Source organism: Brassica napus, chromosome C1, assembly GCF_020379485.1.
Source record: "Brassica napus cultivar Da-Ae chromosome C1, Da-Ae, whole genome shotgun sequence".
NCBI classification, from domain to species: Eukaryota; Viridiplantae; Streptophyta; class Magnoliopsida; order Brassicales; family Brassicaceae; genus Brassica; species Brassica napus.
The window spans coordinates 37,457,428-37,481,562 of record NC_063444.1 but is presented as its reverse complement, the minus strand read 5'-3'; the positions used below and the strand labels follow the sequence as shown (position 1 = coordinate 37,481,562).

Here is a 24,135-nt window from a genome sequence, read left to right as displayed (position 1 = left end):
TTTTCCTTATCAAAAACAAATCCCCATCCTTTACTGGGATCAAATTTCCACACCCCACAAGAGGCATAGATATGCATGTTCTTCAAAAAGGGATTCAAATTTTTGGGGTGGTTTCAAAATTAATCAAGAACTTGTGAAGAGGAAGAGAGATCACAGTTATTTAAAAAAAAATAACTTTAGGAAACACGTAAAATTTGGGAAAATAAAGATTTACAGAATATTTTTTAACAGATTTTGGAGAAATTTTAGGAATATTTTCCGAAATATTACGAATTTGGCAGAACAAGCATTATGCTGCCAGTAGATTTTATATATGATGGTAGATACGACGGTAGAATGTATAATCCGGCAGAGATAGGATATAGTATCTTAGTAGATAACAAAATGTTACCATGGTAGATTATTAGTAACGGACAGATTCTGTGATTTTCAGCCAGTAGATATATAGGAAACAGTAGTTCATGAAATCTTTCGTCGTTCAAATCGTAAGCAAAACCGTAACTTTTTCTTTCTGCGATAGTAGACAGATTACCGAATCGTAGATTTTAAAATCTGAAAGCGCCAGATATCTATGTAGTTAACCGAAACTACGATCTACATATTCGTAGTTAGTAGATTTTGTTTTCTACTATCCGTAGATCAAAATATGAAATTGTGTTTCACTAATATTTAGTCAACCAAACTATTTTTCATATGATTGTTTCATGTTTATGTACATTTTGAATAATTTTTCATATTTTTCTGTCTCTTAAAATAATTGATATGAATTTTTTAAGTTGGTCAGGGGTATCTAAGTCCAAATCTGACCAAAAAATGATTTATGGTAAAGGGACAATATAGTTGTTTTTCTGTGGTGTTGCAATTTTTTCTTAAAAAAGTCACACATGAATTAAATCATGACTTCTATTTTAATAGTAAAGATCGATCCATATCGGTTTATAGTATACGTAGACATAGTTGACATGATTAAACTGTAATTCAGGTTGCGGTAGCTTTATTGTGAGGATATTATCCTGTCGTTGAAGGTTTATACATTGAGGACTGAGGGAGAGTAAAAAGTGTCACAGCTTTAAAAAGAAAATAGTTCGACAGTAGAAATAAATAATTGTGTAATGACCCCAACCCAGGGTATCTCCAAAGGCCAACTTGTTTTTTTTTAAAAAAGAGAGAGAGAGAGAGAGAGAGAAAGAGATAGAGAGAGAAAGAGAGAGAGAGAGAGAAGAGGAAGGGAGACAGCTTACCTGAGTTGTCACCGGAGCCACCGCGCCTCGAGACCACGTTGAGCTCGTCACCACCGTTCGCTGCAGCTTAGAATCGCCGGAAACCGCCATGCAGTTAAGCTTAGTTTCGTCCGTTTAGTAAATCGACCATAACTTATTAACCTTTGCGAATCTCGTGCATCCAAGCCCATCATCGTGTTCCTCTCGTCGAGACGAAGCCGTAGACACCAAGCACGCCTCAAACGGAGCCCGGACGAAGCCGTACGCGCCTCCAGAAAACCGCCCTTCGCGCGCGCGTGAAACGCACGCGCCGCCGCCGGAAATCGTCGCCACCGCAGCTCCGCCGCCGGACCACCGTCTGCTGCCGCAGCTCCGCCGTCGCCGCCGGCCAACTTTCCGGTAAGCCGCCGCCGCAGCTCCGCCGTCGCCGCCGGTGACCGACACCGGTGACTCACCGGCGACTCGGTCAACTCGGCCGAGTCAACTCAGTGAGTCAACTCGGTTGACTCGGTTAACCGATCAGTTAGCCGGTTTAAATTGATTTTGGTTCGGTTAGGGTAAACCGGTCGGTTTAGTCAAATCGATTTCCGGGTTGACTTTGACCGGGTTGACTTTGACCAACGGGTTGACTTTTTCGAAAACCTTGACCAGTTCCGTTTTAAACCGTTCGAAAGGCGTTCTGACTCGAAATTTCGATCTGATTTCAGATTTGGAGTCCATTTGAGCAGCTGGAGTTCATAGACAACACTTTTCTATTGCTAAGGTGAGGGTCTATTCCCGAACTCCTCTTATTCGGCTTAGGACCTCGAATAAGTATAATTTATTTCTAATGTGTTCCGTCTGTGTGAAATCGAGTCTGTCATTGCTTGTTTAGTTTTAGGTTCTTTGCATAAACCGGAACTAGGGGGTTAGAGGATTCAACATTGATTGTTTCACTTAATGTAAATTCTTAGCTAGGATTGTTTTTGTTTGGAGACGGATACAGAGTCGGACTGCTGTATGCCGGATTGTATGGAGGTCACAGCCAACTTTAGTCGACCGGTTGAGCTGTAGACTGGAAGTGTCGATAAATCGTCTACGGGCGTGTGTTACCGAGCACTTTTTCGGTGTGTGTATGAACCGAGCACCTTTTCGGTAGTGTTTTGGCCTGTTAGAGGGCGGCGAGTGTGCACCTCGCTAGGACCATTGTTTGTTGTTTGGGTACTTTAGGTACTGTGTTTGACATGCATTATAATTAAATTATATTTATTCGGAGTGCTATGTCCGGGTCCATGGACTTCGGGGTGGCATCCCATACCTCACTGAGCGATTCCCTTGTCGCTCACCCCTCACTCTTCCCCTTTCAGGTGAGACAAACAAGTATGTGATATTTGGACGGACTTGGTGCTATTGGACTTGTCTTTCGGATTTTATTTGGGCATGGGTGAGAGTTGTCGGGTTTATGGGCTTTTATATTACGGGATATTGTTGGTGGCCCGTCGTCCTTAGTGTCAGGGAGACGGGTATCACATTGTTGTATGATGACGCGTCGGGGGTGACACGCTGTCCTCCATATAGGAGGTGACGGGTGTCACAATTTGGTATCAGAGCGGGTTCCATCCGGGTTCCGTCCGGGATGGCGGTCAGGGGATTCGGTTTTCATCGGTTTTCAACTTAAAAAAAAACTATATATTTATTTATACATTTCGAAATTCTTTTAGCACCATTCTGTCCAGTAATTACTAACTCAAATGTCTCTTTCTATGATGATGAGTAAAATCATCGTCATTCGTCCTTCGACTAACAACGTTCTCGACAGATGTTCAGCAGTTGCGTGAAGTCCAAGTTCGTCAGTTTTCTCGGGAGTTATCAGTTTCTTCGGACATGATTTCGAGGCTATCCAGGAGTGGATATATGACGTTTCTGCCACCAGCCCACTTCAAGCAATCGTTCCACGAGTTTTGTTACTGGAGATTTTGTGGTGTGTGATATGAGCCATTGGTTGGCATGTGTTGTTGTGTGTACGAGTATATTGACTATTTTGGAGATATATTTGTTTTGTGAACTCGTGGAGATCGCTTTTGAATTGGGGTGCAGCAGCTTGCGTTGTGTGGGTGTTGGAGTTACACTTTGGTATGTTTACCAATTTTGGCAGTGTTGATCGTTTCAGAGATGTGTCAGTTTGGACAACTGACATAGGACATTGAAAGCTATTTATATCCATCGCAGTGTACCAGTTATGCTTGGTGGGCCGATTTGTTCGGATATTCATCAGAGATGGAGCTACGTTTTTACGATGTTATCCTTGGGATGGATTGACCGTCACGGCATCAAGTAGTGTTGGATTGCCTGAGGGCAAGAGTTCCGATTGCTGGAGCAGATGGAAGTTGTTAGTGCATGCATGCTACATACTGAGGAGTTATGGGATACAAGGATATATAGATTTTTGACTACCATCTCGATGGTTAAGGATGATGTACAACATGAGCTGCAGGATCTTCCGGTTATTGCAGAGTATGAGGACATATTTGTGACCTTTGGAACGGTCACCACATGACACATGAGAAACTCTTGCGATTTGTTTGGAGCAAACAACACCAGTTTCACAAGTTTTATACCGATTAGCACCAACAGAGATGACAAAGCTGAAAGAGCATGTTGAAGATTCATCAGACAAGGGTTTTATCAGACCGGGTACTTTACCGTGGGGAACATCATCATTGTTGTTGTAAAGAAGAAAGGTGGGAGTTTCAATTTTGTATCGACTGCAAAGGTCTGAACAAAGTGACCATTAAAGATAAGTATCGCTTCCGCGCGTTGATGATTTATTGGATTATTTATAGGAAGTTTATAGTTCTTGAAGGTTGACATGGCATCAGAACACCATCAGATTACTATATTTGAAGAGTATCTACTGAATGTGAATTTTTGTATACATTATGGATATTATGGGACGCAGTGATACCATTTGGCTCGACAAAGGCATCGTTGCATTCATGAAGATATGAATGACGTTTTCGTGAACATTTGGATAGGTGTGCGATTGTATTCATCGATGACATCCTGATTTATTTTGGAGTAGAAAGGAGATTTGTGAGCATTTCGCGGATGGTGTTGGATAAGCTTGGAGAGCATCAACTGTTCGCTAAGTTGAAGAAGTGTAGCTTCTGGCAGAGGAATGTTGGATTTTTGGGTAACATGGTTTTGGAAGCAGAATTTTGATGGATTCAAAGAAGATTAATACCGTTTCGGGAAGGTCGAAACCTAAGAGCGCTACAAAGATCTGCCGTTCTTTTTGGGTTAATAGTGTACTACTGGAAGTTCATCAAGGGTTTCACCGGTATAGTAATGTTAAAGACGCGGTCTACATGTAAAGACGTTAAGTGTGGCTGGATAGATTTTTGTTCGAGGAGTTTCACTGAATTGAAGCACAACTAATGAAGACACCAGTTTTGAGTTCTACTGAGGCTGAGGCTTACTGTGATGTGTCAGATACTGGATTGGATTTAAATTAAGGTATGAGGATTAAGTCATTCATATGCATGACACCAGAGATTCTGTAGTGGTATTTGCGTTATCGTTTTGGAAATCGTAATTGTACGGGAAGGAAATTCAGATTCTCTGGGATTATTAGAATGTGAAATTTATCTTCATTTATTAAAAACTTGTACTTGGACAGTGCAGTTGGATTGAGTTTGTAGCAGGCTATAGTCTGGATATCGCATACTATCTGGTAAGGACAACCAGGTGATAAATGCCTTCGGTAGGCGTATGAGCTGTATCTCAGGAACCAAGAAGGTTCATGAGTTGGAGATTTGCTAGTCTCAGGTTGGGTGCCATTACTATCAATGGAGAGACAGATGTCCTTGGGACTTTGGAGCAGGCAGTTTTGCTATGGAGGATACACAAGCACAAGTTAGCATTCTGGATTGGTTGAACAGATCGAGATTGGGAGTATTGGATATCATACAGCTTTGAGCAGGATATACTTGTAATGAAACCGAGTTTGTGTGTTGGACGATAAGTTGTTAAGAAAAGGAATCTTACAACAAACATATCACTCGTGTTTCTCTACCCATCGGGAAGACCAAAGGGCACAAAGATATGAAGAGTTAACTATAATTGGTGTAATATGATGATGTTTGTAACTACATTACGTCGCGGTGCCAGACATGTTATATGGCAATAACAGAGGATCAGTCATCTATCATGTTATTTTTGAGCTTGCTTTTGCCGGAGTAGAAATGAGGCATGGTGATTATGGACATTGTTATTGGATTTTAAATCACCATATGTGGAAAGGATGCCACATGGATAGTCATGGATAGACTTACCAAGTCAGCCCATTTCCTAAGTAATTAAGAAGATAATCAGGGCTAATCAATTGGAGCAAACCTACATTATTGAGTTCAGGAAGTTTCATGGATGTCAACATTGTATCGGATTGGGAATCGAAGTTCACATCTACATTTCAGAGAGCCTTTTCGGAAGGCACTTGGTACAAAGATCATATGGGTACATCTTATCACCCGTTGACATATTGTCAGTCAGAGAGGACTACTCAGAACTTAAAGGATATGTTCAGAGATTGTGTGGGATGGAATTTTGGAAAGCATCTACCCATACCAGAGTTTGCCTACATCGACAGCTATCTTTTGAGTATTAAAAAAATTATTATATGAGGGTTATTTATGGTAGACCTTATAGTATACCACTTTGTTGGACCAAAGTGGGGGAGCAATATGAGTTAGAACTATTAATAGTTCAAGAGACAGTAGAGCAAAGGACATGCTCAAGAATTGGCTTTCGGAAGCCCATGACGTCAGAAGATTTATGCAGCTAAGCGCCATAAATATTTGGAGCTACATATGGGCGACTTAATATACCTGAAAATAAGGACATTTTAGGAGGGACCTAAGACTCAGATGATAAAAGAGCTTAAACCGAGGCACATGGGATTGTATCCTTCACTGGAAGGGATTGGATTAGTTGCTTGCAGTTATTTTATAAGCAGTGTATCAGCCTTTTATGACTTGGTTCATATGACAGCATTGCAAAAGTTGAGAAGGCGCTATAATTATTTTGCAGTTGACGTCAAGTGAGTTCATAAAGATTTTATGGACCTTATCATCTATTGAAGATTTTGGATCATCAAGAGAAAACAGTTCGGGGAATCTCGACCGTGTTTGTCCGAGTTCGTTGGGAGAGAGATAAGACTCAGGAGGAGACCAGAAAGGCCGAGCGAGGATTAGAATTCGAGGTTTTGGAGGTTTTTCTACGATAACATTGTGTATGTCAGCTTATGACTTGAATTCGGGGACGAATTCCTTGTAAGTGGGGGAGAATTGTAATGACCCCAACCCCAGGGTATCTCCAAAGGCCAACTTGTTTTTTTTTTAAAAAGAGAGAGAGAGAGAGAGAGAGAGAGAGAGAGAGAGAGAAGAGAGAGAGAGAGAGAGAGAGAGAGAGAGAGAGAGAGAAGAGGAAGGGAGACAGCTTACCTGAGTTGTCACCGGAGCCACCGCGCCTCGAGACCACGTTGAGCTCGTCACCACCGTTCGCTGCAGCTTAGAATCGCCGGAAACCGCCATGCAGTTAAGCTTAGTTTCGTCCGTTTAGTAAATCGACCATAACTTATTAACTGTTGCGAATCTCGTGCATCCAAGCCCATCATCGTGTTCCTCTCGTCGATACGAAGCCGTAGACACCAAGCACGCCTCAAACGGAGCCCGGACGAAGCCGTACGCGCCTCCAGAAAACCGCCCTTCGCGCGCGCGTGAAACGCACGCGCCGCCGCCGGAAATCGTCGCCACCGCAGCTCCGCCGTCGCCGCCGGCAAACTTTCCGGTAAGCCGCCGCCGCAGCTCCGCCGTCGCCGCCGGCCAACTTTCCGGTAAGCCGCCGCCGCAGCTCCGCCGTCGCCGCCGGTGACCGACACCGGTGACTCACCGGCGACTCGGTCAACTCGGCCGAGTCAACTCAGTGAGTCAACTCGGTTGACTCGGTTAACCGATCGGTTAGCCGGTTTAAATTGATTTTGGTTCGGTTAGGGTAAACCGGTCGGTTTAGTCAAATCGATTTCCGGGTTGACTTTGACCGGGTTGACTTTGACCAACGGGTTGACTTTTTCGAAAACCTTGACCAGTTTCGTTTTAAACCGTTCGAAAGGCGTTCTGACTCGAAATTTCGATCTGATTTCAGATTTGGAGTCCATTTGAGCAGCTGGAGTTCATAGACAACACTTTTCTATTGCTAAGGTGAGGGTCTATTCCCGAACTCCTCTTATTCGGCTTAGGACCTCGAATAAGTATAATTTATTTCTAATGTGTTCCGTCTGTGTGAAATCGAGTCTGTCATTGCTTGTTTAGTTTTAGGTTCTTTGCATAAACCGGAACTAGGGGGTTAGAGGATTCAACATTGATTGTTTCACTTAATGTAAATTCTTAGCTAGGATTGTTTTTGTTTGGAGACGGATACAGAGTCGGACTGCTGTATGCCGGATTGTATGGAGGTCACAGCCAACTTTAGTCGACCGGTTGAGCTGTAGACTGGAAGTGTCGATAAATAGTCTACGGGCGTGTGTTACCGAGCACTTTTTCGGTGTGTGTATGAACCGAGCACCTTTTCGGTAGTGTTTTGGCCTGTTAGAGGGCGGCGAGTGTGCACCTCGCTAGGACCATTGTTTGTTGTTTGGGTACTTTAGGTACTGTGTTTGACATGCATTATAATTAAATTATATTTATTCGGAGTGCTATGTCCGGGTCCATGGACTTCGGGGTGGCATCCCATACCTCACTGAGCGATTCCCCTGTCGCTCACCCCTCACTCTTCCCCTTTCAGGTGAGACAAACAAGTATGTGATATTTGGACGGACTTGGTGCTATTGGACTTGTCTTTCGGATTTTATTTGGGCATGGGTGAGAGTTGTCGGGTTTATGGGCTTTTATATTACGGGATATTGTTGGTGGCCCGTCGTCCTTAGTGTCAGGGAGACGGGTATCACATTGTTGTACGATGACGCGTCGGGGGTGACACGCTGTCCTCCATATAGGAGGTGACGGGTGTCACAAATTGTTCCAAGAAAATAGAGAAGATTTGTATAAAAAAGAGAAGATCATATTTTGTCTTCATTCTTTATTTATTTGTTTCTGTTTTAAGGATAATAAGGAACAGGTGAACGTAAAAAGTTTTATAAATGCATAATCAAGACTCGGGTGCAAAAACAAACCACTCTAAAGAAGAAAGCCGATAGCACACTGTCTTTGCAAGTAGGAAACAAAACGACAAAGCGAAAAAAAAACTGTTATTAGAAAAGCATGCTGGCTGGGCAGTCTGTACCAACCATTGATTGAGTGACATGAGTGCAGGATGATCAACCATTACGCCTAATTCGTTTTGGTTTCTTCTCCTCGTCAGTTGCTGAGCTGGGATGACTGTTTGCATAGGAAAACCCTCCACCACTGCTCTCAATCACCATTGAGCTATCCACTTCACTGGCTGTGTGGTTGTTTTGGCTCAAAGAAATAGGCATGTGAGGCATGTCAAGTGGGCGATCCTTAGGTGGTAAGACTGCAGGGGAGACTATTTTTGTGACAATCAAGGATAGTCTGTTCGATGTGAAATTGAAATGGGCTACCTTGATCCGGAATTTGTTTGTCTGCCCTATGGTACCAATGAAACATTGTGGTAGTGGGACCTCAAGCTCAGCACCATCGCCTCCATTTTCCTAATAAAACAGCAAACAGTTACCACCTTCATAGCTATTAATTAAGATGCAAGGATGTAGGAGAATAACACTAACCTCTGCATAACTATCTATCAACTCTGTTGCTTTTCGGCCTGTCATCTCTTGCCCAACATCTCCAAGAATGATGAAAGTGCACTGCTCCTCATTATGATAGACAGACATTTCCACCCGGTAGTTGTGTTAAAGAAAAAGTGGTCATCGTACACTTTTTAGAATGCAAATATGTTTGGAAACAAAATCTTACTTGGCTACTGCAGTAGCATTTTCATTGCAACATTTTGGATACATCAACGTTGTAGGCCCATGGGTCAACTTTGTCTGAAAATCCTTGCAAGCAATGTAATATCACTCAGAGCCAAGCTTGACATCATCAATTGTGGTAATGCAGTCAAAGTAGGCAATCTGAAATTACATGTTAAACTTTGTCAGAAACTAAGGTTACATACGTGTTTTGAGCTTCATAAGCTAATAGAGATTACCTTAGCAGGCTGACGCTTGATGAAGGCAGCAATCTCACGTATTGTGAGCGTTTCAACGTTAACAACCTCTACAGGGTTCACTAACGAAACAGCTGCTGGATTCGCAGTCAACCTTAAAGAACAATTATTGATCAGGTGATGATTAAGAGATAAATTACAGAAAACTACAATACCAACCAGTTCAAGAAATCTTTGGTGGGGTCAACGTCGTGGCCCAAAAAAACTCTAGATGACGACATAGGGCTCAGGCACAATTTCCCTGCCAATTGGAACACATGAGATAATTATGCAGAAGCAGTTAGTGTGCCTGGAGGTTTATGTTTATGAGATGTGAGAGAGTTGGAGTTCTTATATGAAGAGCGAGAGATTACCACCGAGTCTTTTAGGATTAACTGTTGTAACCAAGAGAATGGATGGGGTGGTTGCACTTGCATCGAACTTAATCCGGAAATTTTCTGCAGCTTGGTCCCATAGGTAGACGTTCATAACGGGACCACTGAAGTTTAAAATATAGCGTATGTTAAAATTAGAAAGTAATTGTCGATGGATCATATTACTAAGAGAAAATATATTGATTAGTTGAAATACAACCACTTACTCTTTAAGCTGTAGGTGGACCATAATTTTCTGTGAAGTTGAGCCATCCTTGGTGCGTAAAACGGGACGTTGATGGAGAGCCTGACTATAACACCCCCGAACCGTCCTAGGCATAGGTCAATTCACCGGCCAACAATCAAACAAGAACATGACCGATGGACGACCCACACCAAGGGTTGGAGATGAAATGCCAACCGGCCAGCCAACAATCAAACAAGAACATGACTGACCGTCCAACCCAACACCATGGTCCGGAAGCGCTACGTGACGGGTTAGGGACGATCCGGACAGAGTCACAAAATTTACTCCATGACCTCGACCAGTTCGTCCACTAACACGTCCGGCTGCGTCAAGGCACAAGGCTTTGCAACCTGTACCTAGAGTTAGCGTTTTCCGTTAGATCGAGGCCTAAGGCTTTTTAACCCGTACCATGACCTAACGTTGTGTTAGACCGGACTAGTCAAATATCAGAGTACTCATGAAGCGCATATAAAACAATTACTTTTATTGATTTAAAAAATATTCATACATTGAATAATTCAAGACTGGGCCCGGCCTAATGCCAAATCGAGTCAACATAACACAATTCACAATACCGTTTACAAAAGGCGTGAAAATCTACATCGGCGGTCCTAACGTCCAGCACCATGCTATCCAATCATCCTTACCTAAAGCGACCTGCAAAAAGGACAACGGAGTTGGATGAGTAATCTAGTATTACTCAGTGAGCTGGCGGCCTCTACCCGCAAACTAGACTCTATCCCAGACAACCCAAAATAACAATCAATCTGGCCCTAGCATGCAATATAAGCTAAGGCTAAGCAAACCGTTACTAAGTTAGACTTGGCCTCCTGCCATAATCTAGCTTCAAGTAACGGGAACCTGCATTAAAACAAGTCAACAACCAATCCCTAGTTAACCATATATAAGCCTGAGTTCAGCACTCATGTAGTGTTAGACACTTAGACTATCATGAGCCGGTCGACCAACAATCAAACAAGAACATGATCGGCCAACCAATGATACCGCATAGTTTTAATATCCACCACCCTTCACAAGCAATCCTTCAAACACATACAGGCCAACGTCAGGCCTACACTAACCAAATACACACCAAGCCTAGTTCGGTACCTAAACCAGACTTAGGACTTAATGTCAGAACCTGCAAACAAAACAATCAACAACCACAATCACAACAATAAGAAGATAGTAACTACCAATGACTCGATCTTACTCGTAACACCGTATATCGGGCTACATTAACTCGAGGGTTCCATAACCCTCTACGACACACTAACACAACACTCTAACCTTGGTCCTGGTGACTTCGTGTTCCTCCTCTCTATCGGCAATATCCTATCTTCCTACCACAGAGGCCAGAAGAAGGAACTTTCAACCGACCGCGGCCCACAGTCCTTCGGGTCACCGCGCGACAGCCCACAGTCCTTCGGGTCACTGCCACATTACACCGTCGTGTAATCACTCAGTCATAAGCCATGATCCCGTCTCTCTGAGTCTTCCCGATCCAGCGAATAAGGGGTTTCCTTGAACCCGCTGAATACGAGGGCGAGGAAACACTAGTCCACCCCAAACATGCCTAGCATAGGCGGGTTTCGCACCTGCTGTCGGCATAACACACACTCGACACAATTATCCCTAGGAAAGACCTAAGGGACAAGACTCCAACCCAAAACTAAACAATATATAGGAGTCTACGACAATATCAACCAATACTCGTAGTCCAGCCTATATGGCATAGGACCCGTAGTATCAACATCACAACCATGAGATCGGCCTATATGGCGAAAGATCCCCTAGACAACAACATTACCACAATCCCTGGACAAACAATAATCACTACCAAGCAATCATCACTAAGGCATGTCTAATCCATAACTAATCAACCAAGTAGTAAATAATCAAGACATGCATCTCATCTCAATCTCAATTCAACTATAATCGATCATCCTAGTCCTAGTCTGGTTATTATCTCAGTCTTAATTCCATTTCATCTCAGCTTAGCTCGTGCTAAACTGAGTCCGGTTTAATAAATAACCCTAAGGACTACAATGCAAGAATGTGAGCATTCTACTCTATATGAATACTCGATCTTCCCTAAGTTCCAAGTGGAACTCAAACAAAACCAACTCACAAAACTACCCTAAATTCCAAGTGGAATTCACACAAGACCAACTCACAGTGTTCTAGGCGAGAAGCAGCTGGTTGATCGGAGAGGACATGGCCAAAACCCAAGGGACGACTTGACTGGACTGTACGGAACTGATCTCGACTTGGACAGAACCTCGGCTTCACCATGAAGAAACTGACAGGCCTCGACAAACTGATCTGGACTCGGACAGAACCTCCTTTAGCTTCTGGACAGTTCTTCAGACTTCCCGGCGGAGTATCAAGCAGAACTTCGACTGATCTGAACCCGTAGAACTGAACTAACTCCGGACAGCATCTCCACTTGATCATCAAAGGAACTGAGTGGCCTGGACGAATTCAGTTGGACAGAACCGTCCCTAGGCGCTGACTCGAAATTAGTAGAGAACTGACCTCGAAAACTCTCTAAAACTCTCGAAATAGCTCGGAATCACTTGCTTTCTTTTTCTATTTCTCTCTCACGTTTTTAACTTGGTTTGGACAGGTCTGGATGTGAAGAAATGAGCTGGGGTCGTGGGGTATTTATCGGAGACACCAGCCAATCAGCTTCAGGTTGGTGGCAGCCCGTGTGTGGCTTCGCATGGCTCCGGACGCATGTGCGGCGGCACCTCGTGCTCCACATGTCAGGCTGCATGTCCAGGACACATGCAGGACGCCACCACTCCTCCCACATGTCAGGACGCATGCCTGGAGTGCATGCAAGAAGCCACACCAGTACACACATGTCGATCAGCATGCTTCGGTTGCATGCGCGGAGACACCTCGTGCTTCGTCGATCCACCTCGTGCTTCTTTGATCCACCTCGTGCTTCTACATGTCAGGCTGCATGTACAGCTTCCATGCACGGCGACACCTCGAGCTTCTGGAGACACTCGGCTTGTTAGATGGTTGACACCACGTTCTGAACCCATAGATCAAGCCACCTCGAGCTTCTCGGTCGGTTTACGCGATTTTTGACCCTTCCGGCAAATTTCTGACCCGTGATCAATCCCGAATATTTTTCCGCTCCTGTTCTGATGCTCTAAATATTTTTAGTAGACTCCAGATGAATTCTGATATCTTGTAAAAATATTTCCCGAGCCTCCGGCTTCCTCGAAGAATTCAATAATACCGAAATTAGGGTTTTCCCCCAATTTCGGGTTTTCCCGTCGTGCTTCGATCCCGTCGTGCTTGCTTCCCGTCCTGCTTCCAACTTATTATGTCTCCAGAATAATATTTTACTGATACGAAGATTTTCCGAGAAAACTTCGTGATGAAGAAACGTCGGTCTTCAAAAACGTCGAGCTTCTGAACCGTCGTGCTTCCAAAAATGTTGTGCTTCCAAAACATCCGTCTGATCAATCTAAGACATCTTCTAACTATGGTCGAGCAACTTATTCGACTCATAGTTCACCCACGATCACTTCTTCGCCCACCTCGTACTTTAAAACTTCTCGATCGATCCTTATTGCCCACGACTCGACCACCACAAAGACACTCGACCATTCTTTTTTTTTTTTTTTTAACAGGTTTCTACACTGACAGTCAACCAACTTAAGGTGACCAACAACATCTACAACACACACACATAATTACTCAAAATATGCACTCAAAATATCCACTCTTTGGTTTAATTAGCAAACTCTGAACTTATCAACGTAAAAGTGGGAAATATTGACTAAAAAACTGTAGTGGTGGTCTGAAAGAATCAAATTTTGAATTGACCTTTGCTGGTTTTTAAAGACTCTTTTAATTTTTCTTTTACTTGCTAAAAGCAGCAGATAGTTTTAATTAGTCAAAAAAATTTAAAAGTTTAAACTTGAGAAAAACTCATCTAAATTTTACCATGAAGATCCCCTCTAAGATCGCAATTGGCTTCAAAATCTGCAAAGGAATGGATCCTGAAGCACTGAGACGGAATGCCTTCAATGTTTTCTTCAAGCTTTGACATGATAGAGGTATGTGTGATACAAATAACCAGCTTCTGGTCAGCCACACCGTACATCATCTTGTTGTTGGATGCAAAGAAGTTTGTCAAAGTGTAGATGCTTCCACGCTTGAGCTCATTTTCAAATCGGGTAACACGGTTTTGAGCAATGAACCCCTGGGCGACAGTGCCCCAGAGATCAGATAAAAAAAGATTAATCCAGCTGAATATTTAAAAGTATGATGTGATAATTCATATTGTTGTCTCTAACAAATATATATGCAGAAGACACAGTGATGCACATTGTATAGATAGATATTGAGCACGTTAATTAAAAGAGGTATGTTCTGTTAGTGATGAAATAAATAGTCAGAGAAAGTCGAAAGAAAGAAGGATGAGACAGTGACATATACTTGTTCATCAATCATCAGCATCTCAATCCCGATAAGGATGCCTCCTTTGGCATGTTTGCGAGCTTCCCAGAAATGGATTAGCCGAAACTGCAACTTTGAATCACCTGGTCCTGCTGAAACTTGAGTGAAGAAAAGTGGAGAAGGAGCTTGAGCGATGGTGACTGACGTTTGGTTTACCATGGTGCTAGGAATGGATTTAAGTATCTGAGCAGAGATTGTTGTGTTGGGGTATATATATAGTCTGAAGAGGGAACATAGAGAGTTGGGATGCGTTTCGTCTGAGTGAGTAATTAGGTAGGGTATCTTGAAGAGGCATCGATATCTTCAAGAGTATGCAAGGATGTGGAGAGTTAAACGCGTGTTGAATTGATGTTGTATTGAAGTGCATTGAAGTTCCACCATTGTCGCCGGAAGCGTATGACCTGAGGAGTTGGAAAGACGACAGAGATGACTTTAGGTGATTAGGTTAACGGGGATAGCGATAGAAGAACGTTGGGCCAATTAAGGCGAAAACATAATGAGCTCGGTAGTTTTATGAAGTTGGAGGGTTCAAGGCCCATAAAACAAAAACCCTTGATGCCATGTCTAAATGATTGGTTCTAAATATTTTGTCCTACGTGGCATGCCTAAGAAAGCTTCTAATTAGTTAATTTTATTTATAGTAGATTAGGTTAACGGGGATAGCGATAGAAGGAACGTTGGGCCACTTAAGGCGAAAACATAACAAATGAGTTCGGTATTTTTATGAAGTTGGATGGTTCAAGGCCCATAAAACAAAAACCCTTGGTGACATGTTTAAATGATTGGTTCTAAATATTTTTTTCTACGTGGCATGCTTAAAAAGGTTTCAAATTAGTTCCTTTTATCCCCTAGACTATATTTGCGAAGTGATTTTGCCACATGTCATTTTTACAATCAATTTCCCAAAACAAATATGACATGGCTACTGAAATTGATGACATGGCTTCCGAAAAAATATGACATGGATAATTTCATTTAATGTTGATTTATATTTTGGCAAACTTATTAGAATAGGGTAGTAATTCATATATTACATTTAATATCGATATTTCTTTTTGGTAAATTTTTTTAAAATATGGTAATAACTCATACATTATCTATAAAATAAATATATTCATATATAACATTTTAAATTTTGAAATATTATTATTTTTGTATAATTATACAATTTGTATTACTAAAACTTTCAAAAATTTATACTATTTTTTTAAAATTTAAATATCTAATCATAAGATCATTAGTTTTTTATATATCTACAAATTTTATAAATATTGTTTAGGCTAAATTTTTGATAATTATACAATTTTATATCATTTTTATTAGTTTTATACAAATTGATTTAATATATATCAAATCTATATTAAATATTAGTAAAAAAAATAGTATAATCTATAATATTTAATATTTAATAAAATTTATTTTTAAATATAAGTTAAGTTTAAAAAGTTAATTACTGCACTTGGTGCTGGAAAACATGTATGAATGGTGACCAGGGAACGACGAGGAATAATGCATTCCCTAACGTTCCTAAAAAAAATTACCATTCACAAGGAATAATAATTTCCTCTCATTCCCTTTCATTCCCTTTTTTGTAGAGAATTAAAGAACAAAATTATTCCTTGTCAAATTTGATAAGGAATAACCATTCCTTTTCATTCCTGGTATTTTATTCCCGTACATTCCTTTTTTATTCGTTCCTCTTATTTCCCGGATGGTCACCAGTCGGACCCCTAGTTTATAGTTGACGAATTCACTCGTTTCAATAACTGCATCGTTGCTATAGATCTATAATGGCATATATATATATATATATATATATGTCCTGTTTCTTACAATTAGAAAAAACAATAGATATAATAGTTTCTGACTTTATTAATCGTGAAACCTTACTGAATTACAATCCAAAATATAAAGTGGAAGGTTCGTTAGTTTGCGTAAATGGACTTGTATCCACCAACATGTATATATATATATATATATATATATTATACGGCAAATGTTTTTTTTTTGGCGTCTATTGTGCAGCAAATTAAAATGATGTATCTTCAGGTTCATGAACTATCCAACATGGAACCAAGAGCACCATTATCAAATAACAATGGTATTCGGTCATTGGAGGATTTCCAAATGGTTTTCAAGCTTAAAAGACTGGAATTTTTCTCCAACTGCGACTCTCTTCGGGTAGCTTGGCTCAGAAACAATATTTTCAAGAGGTGTTTCTGGTTAACTGCTGATTCTCCTTGGTTTTCAGCCACAATTATGAGTATGCTTCTATAGAGATAAGGACATTAGTTACAAATAAAAATAACTTCCATATTGTATTTATCCATCTTTACATATTCTCCTTAGTATTATAACTCTATTTCTTGTATTTATATGTTACTTTGTACATCAATACAACATACACTTTCATATTCATTACAACTTAAAGATGTGCTGCCTGATTTTTGGAGATGTCAGGTTAAGGATGGCCATTCTGGATCTTTCTGATTTGATTCTTGGACTGAGCTCGGGCCCTTAATATCTATGGTAGGAGAAAAGGGACCGAGATCACTTCGAATCAGGAAAAACGCTCATATTGTTGATGCCACAAGAAATGGTTCATGGTGTTTTCCACCTGCAAGAAGTCAGGAAATGATTATGTTCCAAGCTGATGTCTCTACTATTTCAATTCCCCTCTGCTTCCATCCAACGGCACGGACTGCTACTTATGGCTCCAAGTAGACGGGAACTATGGAACCTCTTTCTCCTCCAAGGTTACTTGGGATCATATCCGAGTTACATCTCCAAACGTATCATGGTATAAAGTGATATGGAAGGAGCACATTCCTAGAAACTCTGTTGTGTCTTGGTTGGCATTATTGAGAATGCTCCCAACAAAGGACAGACTCCGAAGATGTGGAATGAATGTCTCAGATATTTGTGTGCTTTGTAACAATGGGATTGAAACTCATCACCACTTTTTTTTTGAGTGGTGTACTACTCAGCCATATGGTTTTACCTGTGTTTTTTGAGTGGTGTACAATCTTGCTCAAGCTTCTCTTGCAATCAACAATTTATCTCCTGTGGAGGGAGAAAAATGCAAGAATTTTCACTACAACTGTCTCGTTTCCGGAAGCTCTTCGCGTATCACTCGACCGACTCATCAGAGACCGCTTGCTCTACATTCTCTCCATACCGGTAACCCCTTCATCTACTCGCTCTCTTCTGCAATTTTACTTCTCATGTTCTTTGTCTTTTTGCCTTAAGGGTTGTTGTCGTTTTTCTATATTTGCTGTAATAAGTTGCTGCTGCATCATTGTAAAATCTTTAACTGGTATAAATTTTAACATTTTACCAAGAGAAAAGAGCACCATTATAAGTAAGATACCCATTTAGTCTATCACTAATTTATAATCATCTAATCTATTAAAACTGAAGTACAATTAGTATTTAACCCTGATTTTTCCTTAATATTTACCATTCCATGCCATTGATTTAAACACAGCCGTTTTATATATTTTGTATTGATTCAATATTTATTTTATTAAGATTTTGACGAGAATAATCTAAACCAAACGATCTCAACGCAGTGAGAACAAAAAAAGACACACAAACAGAATCCGATCATAGGGGAGTTTCGAGAGAGAGAGAGAGAGGAAACAGACTTCCTCTTGATATCATGTTCATCTTCTGCATCCCTCTCCTCCATCTCTGCTTTCTCGCTTTCGCTTTGGGTCCTTCCTCTGCTTTGATTCCCATCGCAATACTCACTATGATATATTTCCATGGCACTTATCCAGTTATCTGATAACGTTAAAGAATGAAGCTTGGTTGACTTACATCACTTTCAACCACACGAAGGCTACTTCCACTTAGATCTCTTGGCCAACTCCATCCCTCCTTTCAAGTTCCATCTCCCTCTCTCTCTTCCTTTATCTTTCAGCCTTTAATTTCACATCTTTTTCTGAAAGTCAGCATCTTTGCTAGGTTATGTGAATTGTTTTTGTTCATGGGTCTGGTCAAAGCTTTGATTTTTTTGTTCAAAGCCATGTACTTTCCGTTAATTGATCTGAATGATTCACGTATTCATTGGTTTAGACCTCATGTTGTATTGTTTATGCAATATAATTCCTCATATTAATGGTTATAAAAACATAAGCTTCCAGTGTTCGAAAGCTGCTTCCTTTTTTTTTGCAGGAATCGAGCAAAGAGCGATGTATCGTTCCAGATGCTCCTGTTCGAGCTCAAAAGTTGCGCCAAGGTTCGTTTTGTGTGTTCTATGGGGTTTGCTTTGAATATCTTTTCATATTTTGTGAAGGATTCTTTGATTTATCTGCTGCAAAGAAGTGTTGTTTTAGTCAAAAGTACTGATATTGCATTTAATTTATCGGTTGGAACATCTCTAAGGTATCAGAGATTCTTGAGGAACTGAAGAAAGATCCAGAGAGGCATGGTGGGCCACCAGATTGCATTTGCAACTTAAAAAGCTCTTTCATTGATAGACTAAATTGCTTGTGTCGAGCTTTGTTGTTCATGGATATGTATTGATTGGTTCAAAGCTCATGTTGTGTTGAATCAAGTATTAACTGTGGTTGTCTATCATTGCAAGTCTATAGGAAGCAATCTAATTAATGATGCAACGAATATAAAAACATAAGCTTTCAATGTTCTAAAGCTTCTCCTTTTGTTGCAGTAATTGCGCAGAGAGTGATACAACTGTTCCAGATTCTCCTGCTCGAGCTGAAAAGTTTGCTGAAAGGTACATTATGTGTGTTCTATGGTTTGTTTTAGATGTTTTTTCATAGTTTCTGAAAGATACTTTGGTTTATCTGCTACAAAGAGGTAATGTTTAAGCAAAAAGCATTGATTTTTGCATTTATTTTTTTTAGTTGGAACCTCTTAAAATATGGGGAGATTCTTGAGGACTTGAAGAATGATCCGAAGAGCCATGGGGAGATTCTTGAGGACTTTTCTCTTACCAAGCTACCTAGATCTTTCTCTTAGCATTATCTCTTTAAAGTCTATCTTAAAAACACAAGCTATGTTACAAAAAAAAAAAAAAAAAAAAAAAACACAAGCTGATATTTGAGTGCTATCTTATTTCAACTTGTAACATGCATATTCCTTTTCACTGGAAGCAGCCAAATTCAGACTATGCACGCTCTGCCTCACAGGTTTCTGTATTAAATAGATGTAAAAACTAACACATTCTCAATATATTTTAGTGACAGCTGCTCCAAAAATTATTTAAATAACCTTGATTACATTTTGGATTGTATATATTTCTGTAAGAAGTTACTGCAAGTTTGTACCTTAAAGCAAGTACACATGAAAATTCTTCACGTCTATATAATACATTTATACTAAACTAAATTCAATGAAATAAATATATAATCAGAAACTACAAAAACTATAACAATTTGAAACAATTAGCTGGATGACAAACATGTAAACTATAACATTATTATGTTTGAGAAAGTCTTATTAACATTTGAAAACATGGTTAGTATTAAGAAAATATGTCGTTAATGATCTAGAAACAAAATTTCTATGTACATAAGAGTATAAATATAAATTAACCATTGAAACAGCATTTTAATTACAACCAATAGCACTCCTTTTTTCACTCTTAAACTTAATTAATTTTAAACATAATAAATATCAGTTTCCATAAAAATATATATTCAATATTTCTTAAAAATTTAGCTACCAAATTTATTTAAACGATTGCAACATTCTATTTACTAAAAAAATGTCTAAAATCTAAAATTCAACTTTGCATAAATGAATAAATTAGTGTATAAATAAATTTTAAAATAAAATGTATTTAAACTATAAAAGATTAAAATCATTTTTTACATTTTGAGGTAGATTTTAAAATTAATAATATTTAATCTAACTTATATCTTAAATTGTAATAATATATTTAAGAGTTTTTTATATAAATTAAATATGAATAATAGTTACGCGGAACACGGATCAAACTGTATAATACACACTATTTTGTTTCCCACTCTAGAGCTATAAAATTCATGTTCGTAAGAAATGAGAAATACAAATTGACAATTTAAACAAATAAATTAAATTTACAAATGCAAATAGTACTATTATTATGTTTAGAAATATCTAAATTTACAATTTGTTATATACTACTGTTAATTTATTCACTATTAGTTATATAAAAATGAATAAAAAATGAAACGTATACCCGTGCGGACGCACGGATCAGAATCTAGTTTTCTTTTAATTTGAGAAAGTAAGTAAACAATTTAACTCCATTAATAAGCTATCCACCCAAATTCTGATGATTATAGTATTCATATATTTCTATCATTGCTTTGACTTTCTCAATCTCTCATCATAGTTTCTTGTCGGAGCGACTATTTTCTTTTAAGATTTTAATTTTATTCCATTTTCAGTTTTTTGTTTAAAGTGGTGAAAAATTCTCTAAAAACTCTTCACTACAGATGCTCTAAGATATAATTCTGAAAACAAATATATTTTTTTCTTATAAAACCGTTTCTTAGATGTATAGTATGATGCATAAAATCAGAAAAGAAAATCATTAAAAGATTATAGATTCAACTCTAAAAAATTAAATTAGCATATAATTTTTTCATATTTCAGTTTAGATATGTATTCTTATCAGCCTAAACTAAAAAAAAAAAATATTTTTATATGTTTTACCAACTAAAATATATATAATATCAGTCAGTTCTGGTAATAACGTATTTAGTGCTATATAATAGATTTCTCTCCAAATGGTTGTTACATGGTTCACCTGAGTTTAAAATGTTTTTCGGCTAATATTAGGGATAGCAGTATCACCTGTTACCAAATTAATAAGTAAACTAGAGCTTGACCCGTGGTATTTTTTTTATTTTTTTTTTAAATATATATTTTTATCTTATATAAATGAAATATATATATTTAAAATTATCTGTATTAAATAATTTTTGTTTACCTTTTGAAACTTAGCTACACCGGTCCAACCTTCTATAAGTTCTTGGATAATCGTTTTTAGCATTTTAAACAAAATAATTTTATAGTTAATAATAAAAAAATTATTTTATTTTTTGATCCGTGAATTGTATCATCTATACTTTTAAAATATGACTCGTATGTTCGTGCGAATGTATTTTTTATGGATCAAAATTTTAGTGTAAAATAAAGTTGTTATATTTGGCTTTGGCAGTTTGTCAGAAACCTCCAATGGACCTGCATTCAGCATCTGCCTAGATTATTCAAGGATCACGGCAGTGGCATTCTCAGGCTACAAATCTTGCTCAAGCTTCTCTTGCAATCAGTGTTTTTAAACCCAGATCGAACCGGCGGTCAGACCGGGTTGAACCATGAACCGAAAATAATTTGGGTTGGGTTAATGCTGAAACCCAACTAAAATCGAACAAGTTAAAAAAACCCTATCAATCCGTCAAAACCCCGGGAACCGGCGACCCAATGAACTGGACGAACCCGGTTCATATATAAGCCAAAATTTTGTTAATCAAGCAATTAATTTTTCTTATTTTGTAAGTAAAAATAAGATTTATTAAATATTAATAAAGTATCGTCTCTCGTCTTTTTCTTTTGTCGTCTTTACAACTCATAAATTACAAGATTTATAAAGTTTAATATTCACGTCAAGATATTCTTTTTGTCTACTTCTCACTTTGTTTAAATTTTATTTCATGATCACTTGTTTTGAAGACTTTAAATAATTGATACGTTTGTGAAATTTGTATTTCATAATCTAATTTTTACCTAATGTGTATATAATTGTTTTTTAAAGGTGATGAAGATTTAGAGTGATAAGATTTTCGAATAAAGTTTAAATGTGCTTTTCATATTGATTTTAGATTTTAATTGTTATTTTTAATTTTTCTATACATTATGGCTATTTAAACATTTTATTTGTGATCTATTTTTTTTAAGAATATGCATATTATTTATAAAATATCATTAAATTTAGTTTAATCTAAGTAAATCTGATCGAATCTGGTTCAGACCCGGTCAAACCACAATGATCCATGACCCAAAAAAATTCCGGTTCACTAGCTAGCCGGTACGGTTTTAAAAACACTGCTTGCAATCAACAATTTATCTCATGTGGAGGGTGAAAAATGCAAGAATTTTCACTACAACTATCTCGTCTCCGGAAGCTCTTCGCGTATCACTCGACCGACTCATCAGAGAACGCCTGATCTACATTCTCTCCATACCGGTAACCCCTTCATCTACTCGCCCTCTTCTGCAGTTTTACTTCTCATGTTCTTTGTCTTTCTGTCTTAAGGGTTGTTGTCGTTTTCTATATTTGATGTAATAAGTTGCTGCTGCATCATTGTAAAATTTTCAAAACCGATATAAATTTTAACATTTTTCCAAGAAAAAAGAGCACCATTATAAGTAAGATACCCATTTAGTCTATCACTAATTTATAATCATTTTCTTTTAATTTGAGAAAGTAAGTAAACAATTTAACTCCATTAATAAGCTATCCACCCAAATTCTATGATTATAGTATATTAATATATTTAGTTATCGTTTATAAAATGAAAAATAAAAATTATATCATATTATTATCTATTATATAATCATAATCAAATTCAAAGAATCTATTATATTGAGCTAAATATGATAAAATTTTATTAAACTGATAAATTTTTATATTTTATTTTCATAAGTATAAAATATTATGTTCAAAAATATAAATATAATACATTGTTAAGAAGGGTAAAGATTAGCAAACTGTATAATACATGTATAAAAAATTAACATGTATTTCATTAAAGCTAATAATATAAAATCTTTATAACTACTTTAATCATGATATCTTTTCATTTTAAAATATAAATATAAATATATATATTATATATATTTATATGTTATATCTTAAAACTCTAATAAATCAGTTGAAAAATATTCTTAAAATATTCTTAATTTTCAAAAAATTTATGTAAATATTTTCACTAGTTTCCTAATTAGCAATGATATATTATTAAGCATTAATATATATTAAATTATCGTTTATAAAATGAAAAATTAAAATTATATCCTAATTTTATCTACTTTAATCATAATCATCATGCTAGAATACAATTATTATTTTGAACAAAATATGATAAAAATATATTAAATATATTAAATTTGATAAATTTATAAATGTTATTTTCATAAAGTTAAACTATATATGTTAAAAATATAATACGATGACGTAATGATTTAAAATTAGCAAACTATATAATACATGTCTAAAATTAATATCTTAGACTTTTGTATATCCAATAATATTTCTGACCAAAAAAATATATACAATAATATATTATCTAATATGAATAAGCATAAAAGATATTGGTAAAAATAAATCTCGTTTGAAGTGCGAGTTATAATTTAGCATAGATTATTTACAAAATAATTTTTAAATATGTTTTCTCATGAATATATTAATTTGTTTAATAACTAAACGCAAATACAATAAGATAAATATATAATAAGAAGTGATAAGTACATGTTAAATAATTTATTAATTATAAAATTAATGTGTTTCAAATAGTTATATAAACATTTAAGTATGTGATTAACATTAAAAATATATACTACTAATGATCTAAACAAATATCTATATATA

General features: G+C 37.7%; 1 protein-coding gene across 16 annotated transcripts; it reads left to right on the top strand.

The window, feature by feature from the left end:
• The first annotated feature begins 1,120 nt into the window (after positions 1-1,120).
• Positions 1,121-19,776, top strand: LOC106367697. 16 transcript variants are annotated; one of them, XR_007317947.1, is made up of 10 exons: positions 1,122-1,619; positions 1,928-1,983; positions 2,567-7,317; positions 7,401-7,456; positions 16,578-16,791; positions 16,989-18,417; positions 18,708-18,771; positions 18,918-18,963; positions 19,204-19,269; positions 19,400-19,776. XR_007317947.1 is itself a non-coding variant. In XM_013807525.3 (3 exons), the coding sequence occupies exons 1-3, from the start codon at positions 18,584-18,586 to the stop codon at positions 19,512-19,514; spliced, it is 369 nt and encodes a 122-aa protein (XP_013662979.3). In that variant the 5' UTR covers positions 18,051-18,583; the 3' UTR covers positions 19,515-19,776. The 16 variants fall into 16 exon arrangements, 1 of the variants encoding a protein (XP_013662979.3); XR_007317944.1 differs by lacking the exon at positions 18,918-18,963; XR_007317943.1 differs by having other exon boundaries at positions 16,989-18,771.
• The last annotated feature ends 4,359 nt before the right edge of the window (positions 19,777-24,135 follow it).

Bases quoted from the DNA above. Each gene is read 5' to 3' on its own strand.
- LOC106367697 (XM_013807525.3), top strand. From the start codon at position 18,584: ATGATTCACGTATTCATTGGTTTAGACCTCATGTTGTATTGTTTATGC. The intron at 18,772-19,203 runs GTTCGTTTTGTG...CTTTTGTTGCAG, and splicing joins AGCTCAAAAGTTGCGCCAAG to TAATTGCGCAGAGAGTGATA. The intron at 19,270-19,399 runs GTACATTATGTG...TATTTTTTTTAG, and splicing joins GCTGAAAAGTTTGCTGAAAG to TTGGAACCTCTTAAAATATG.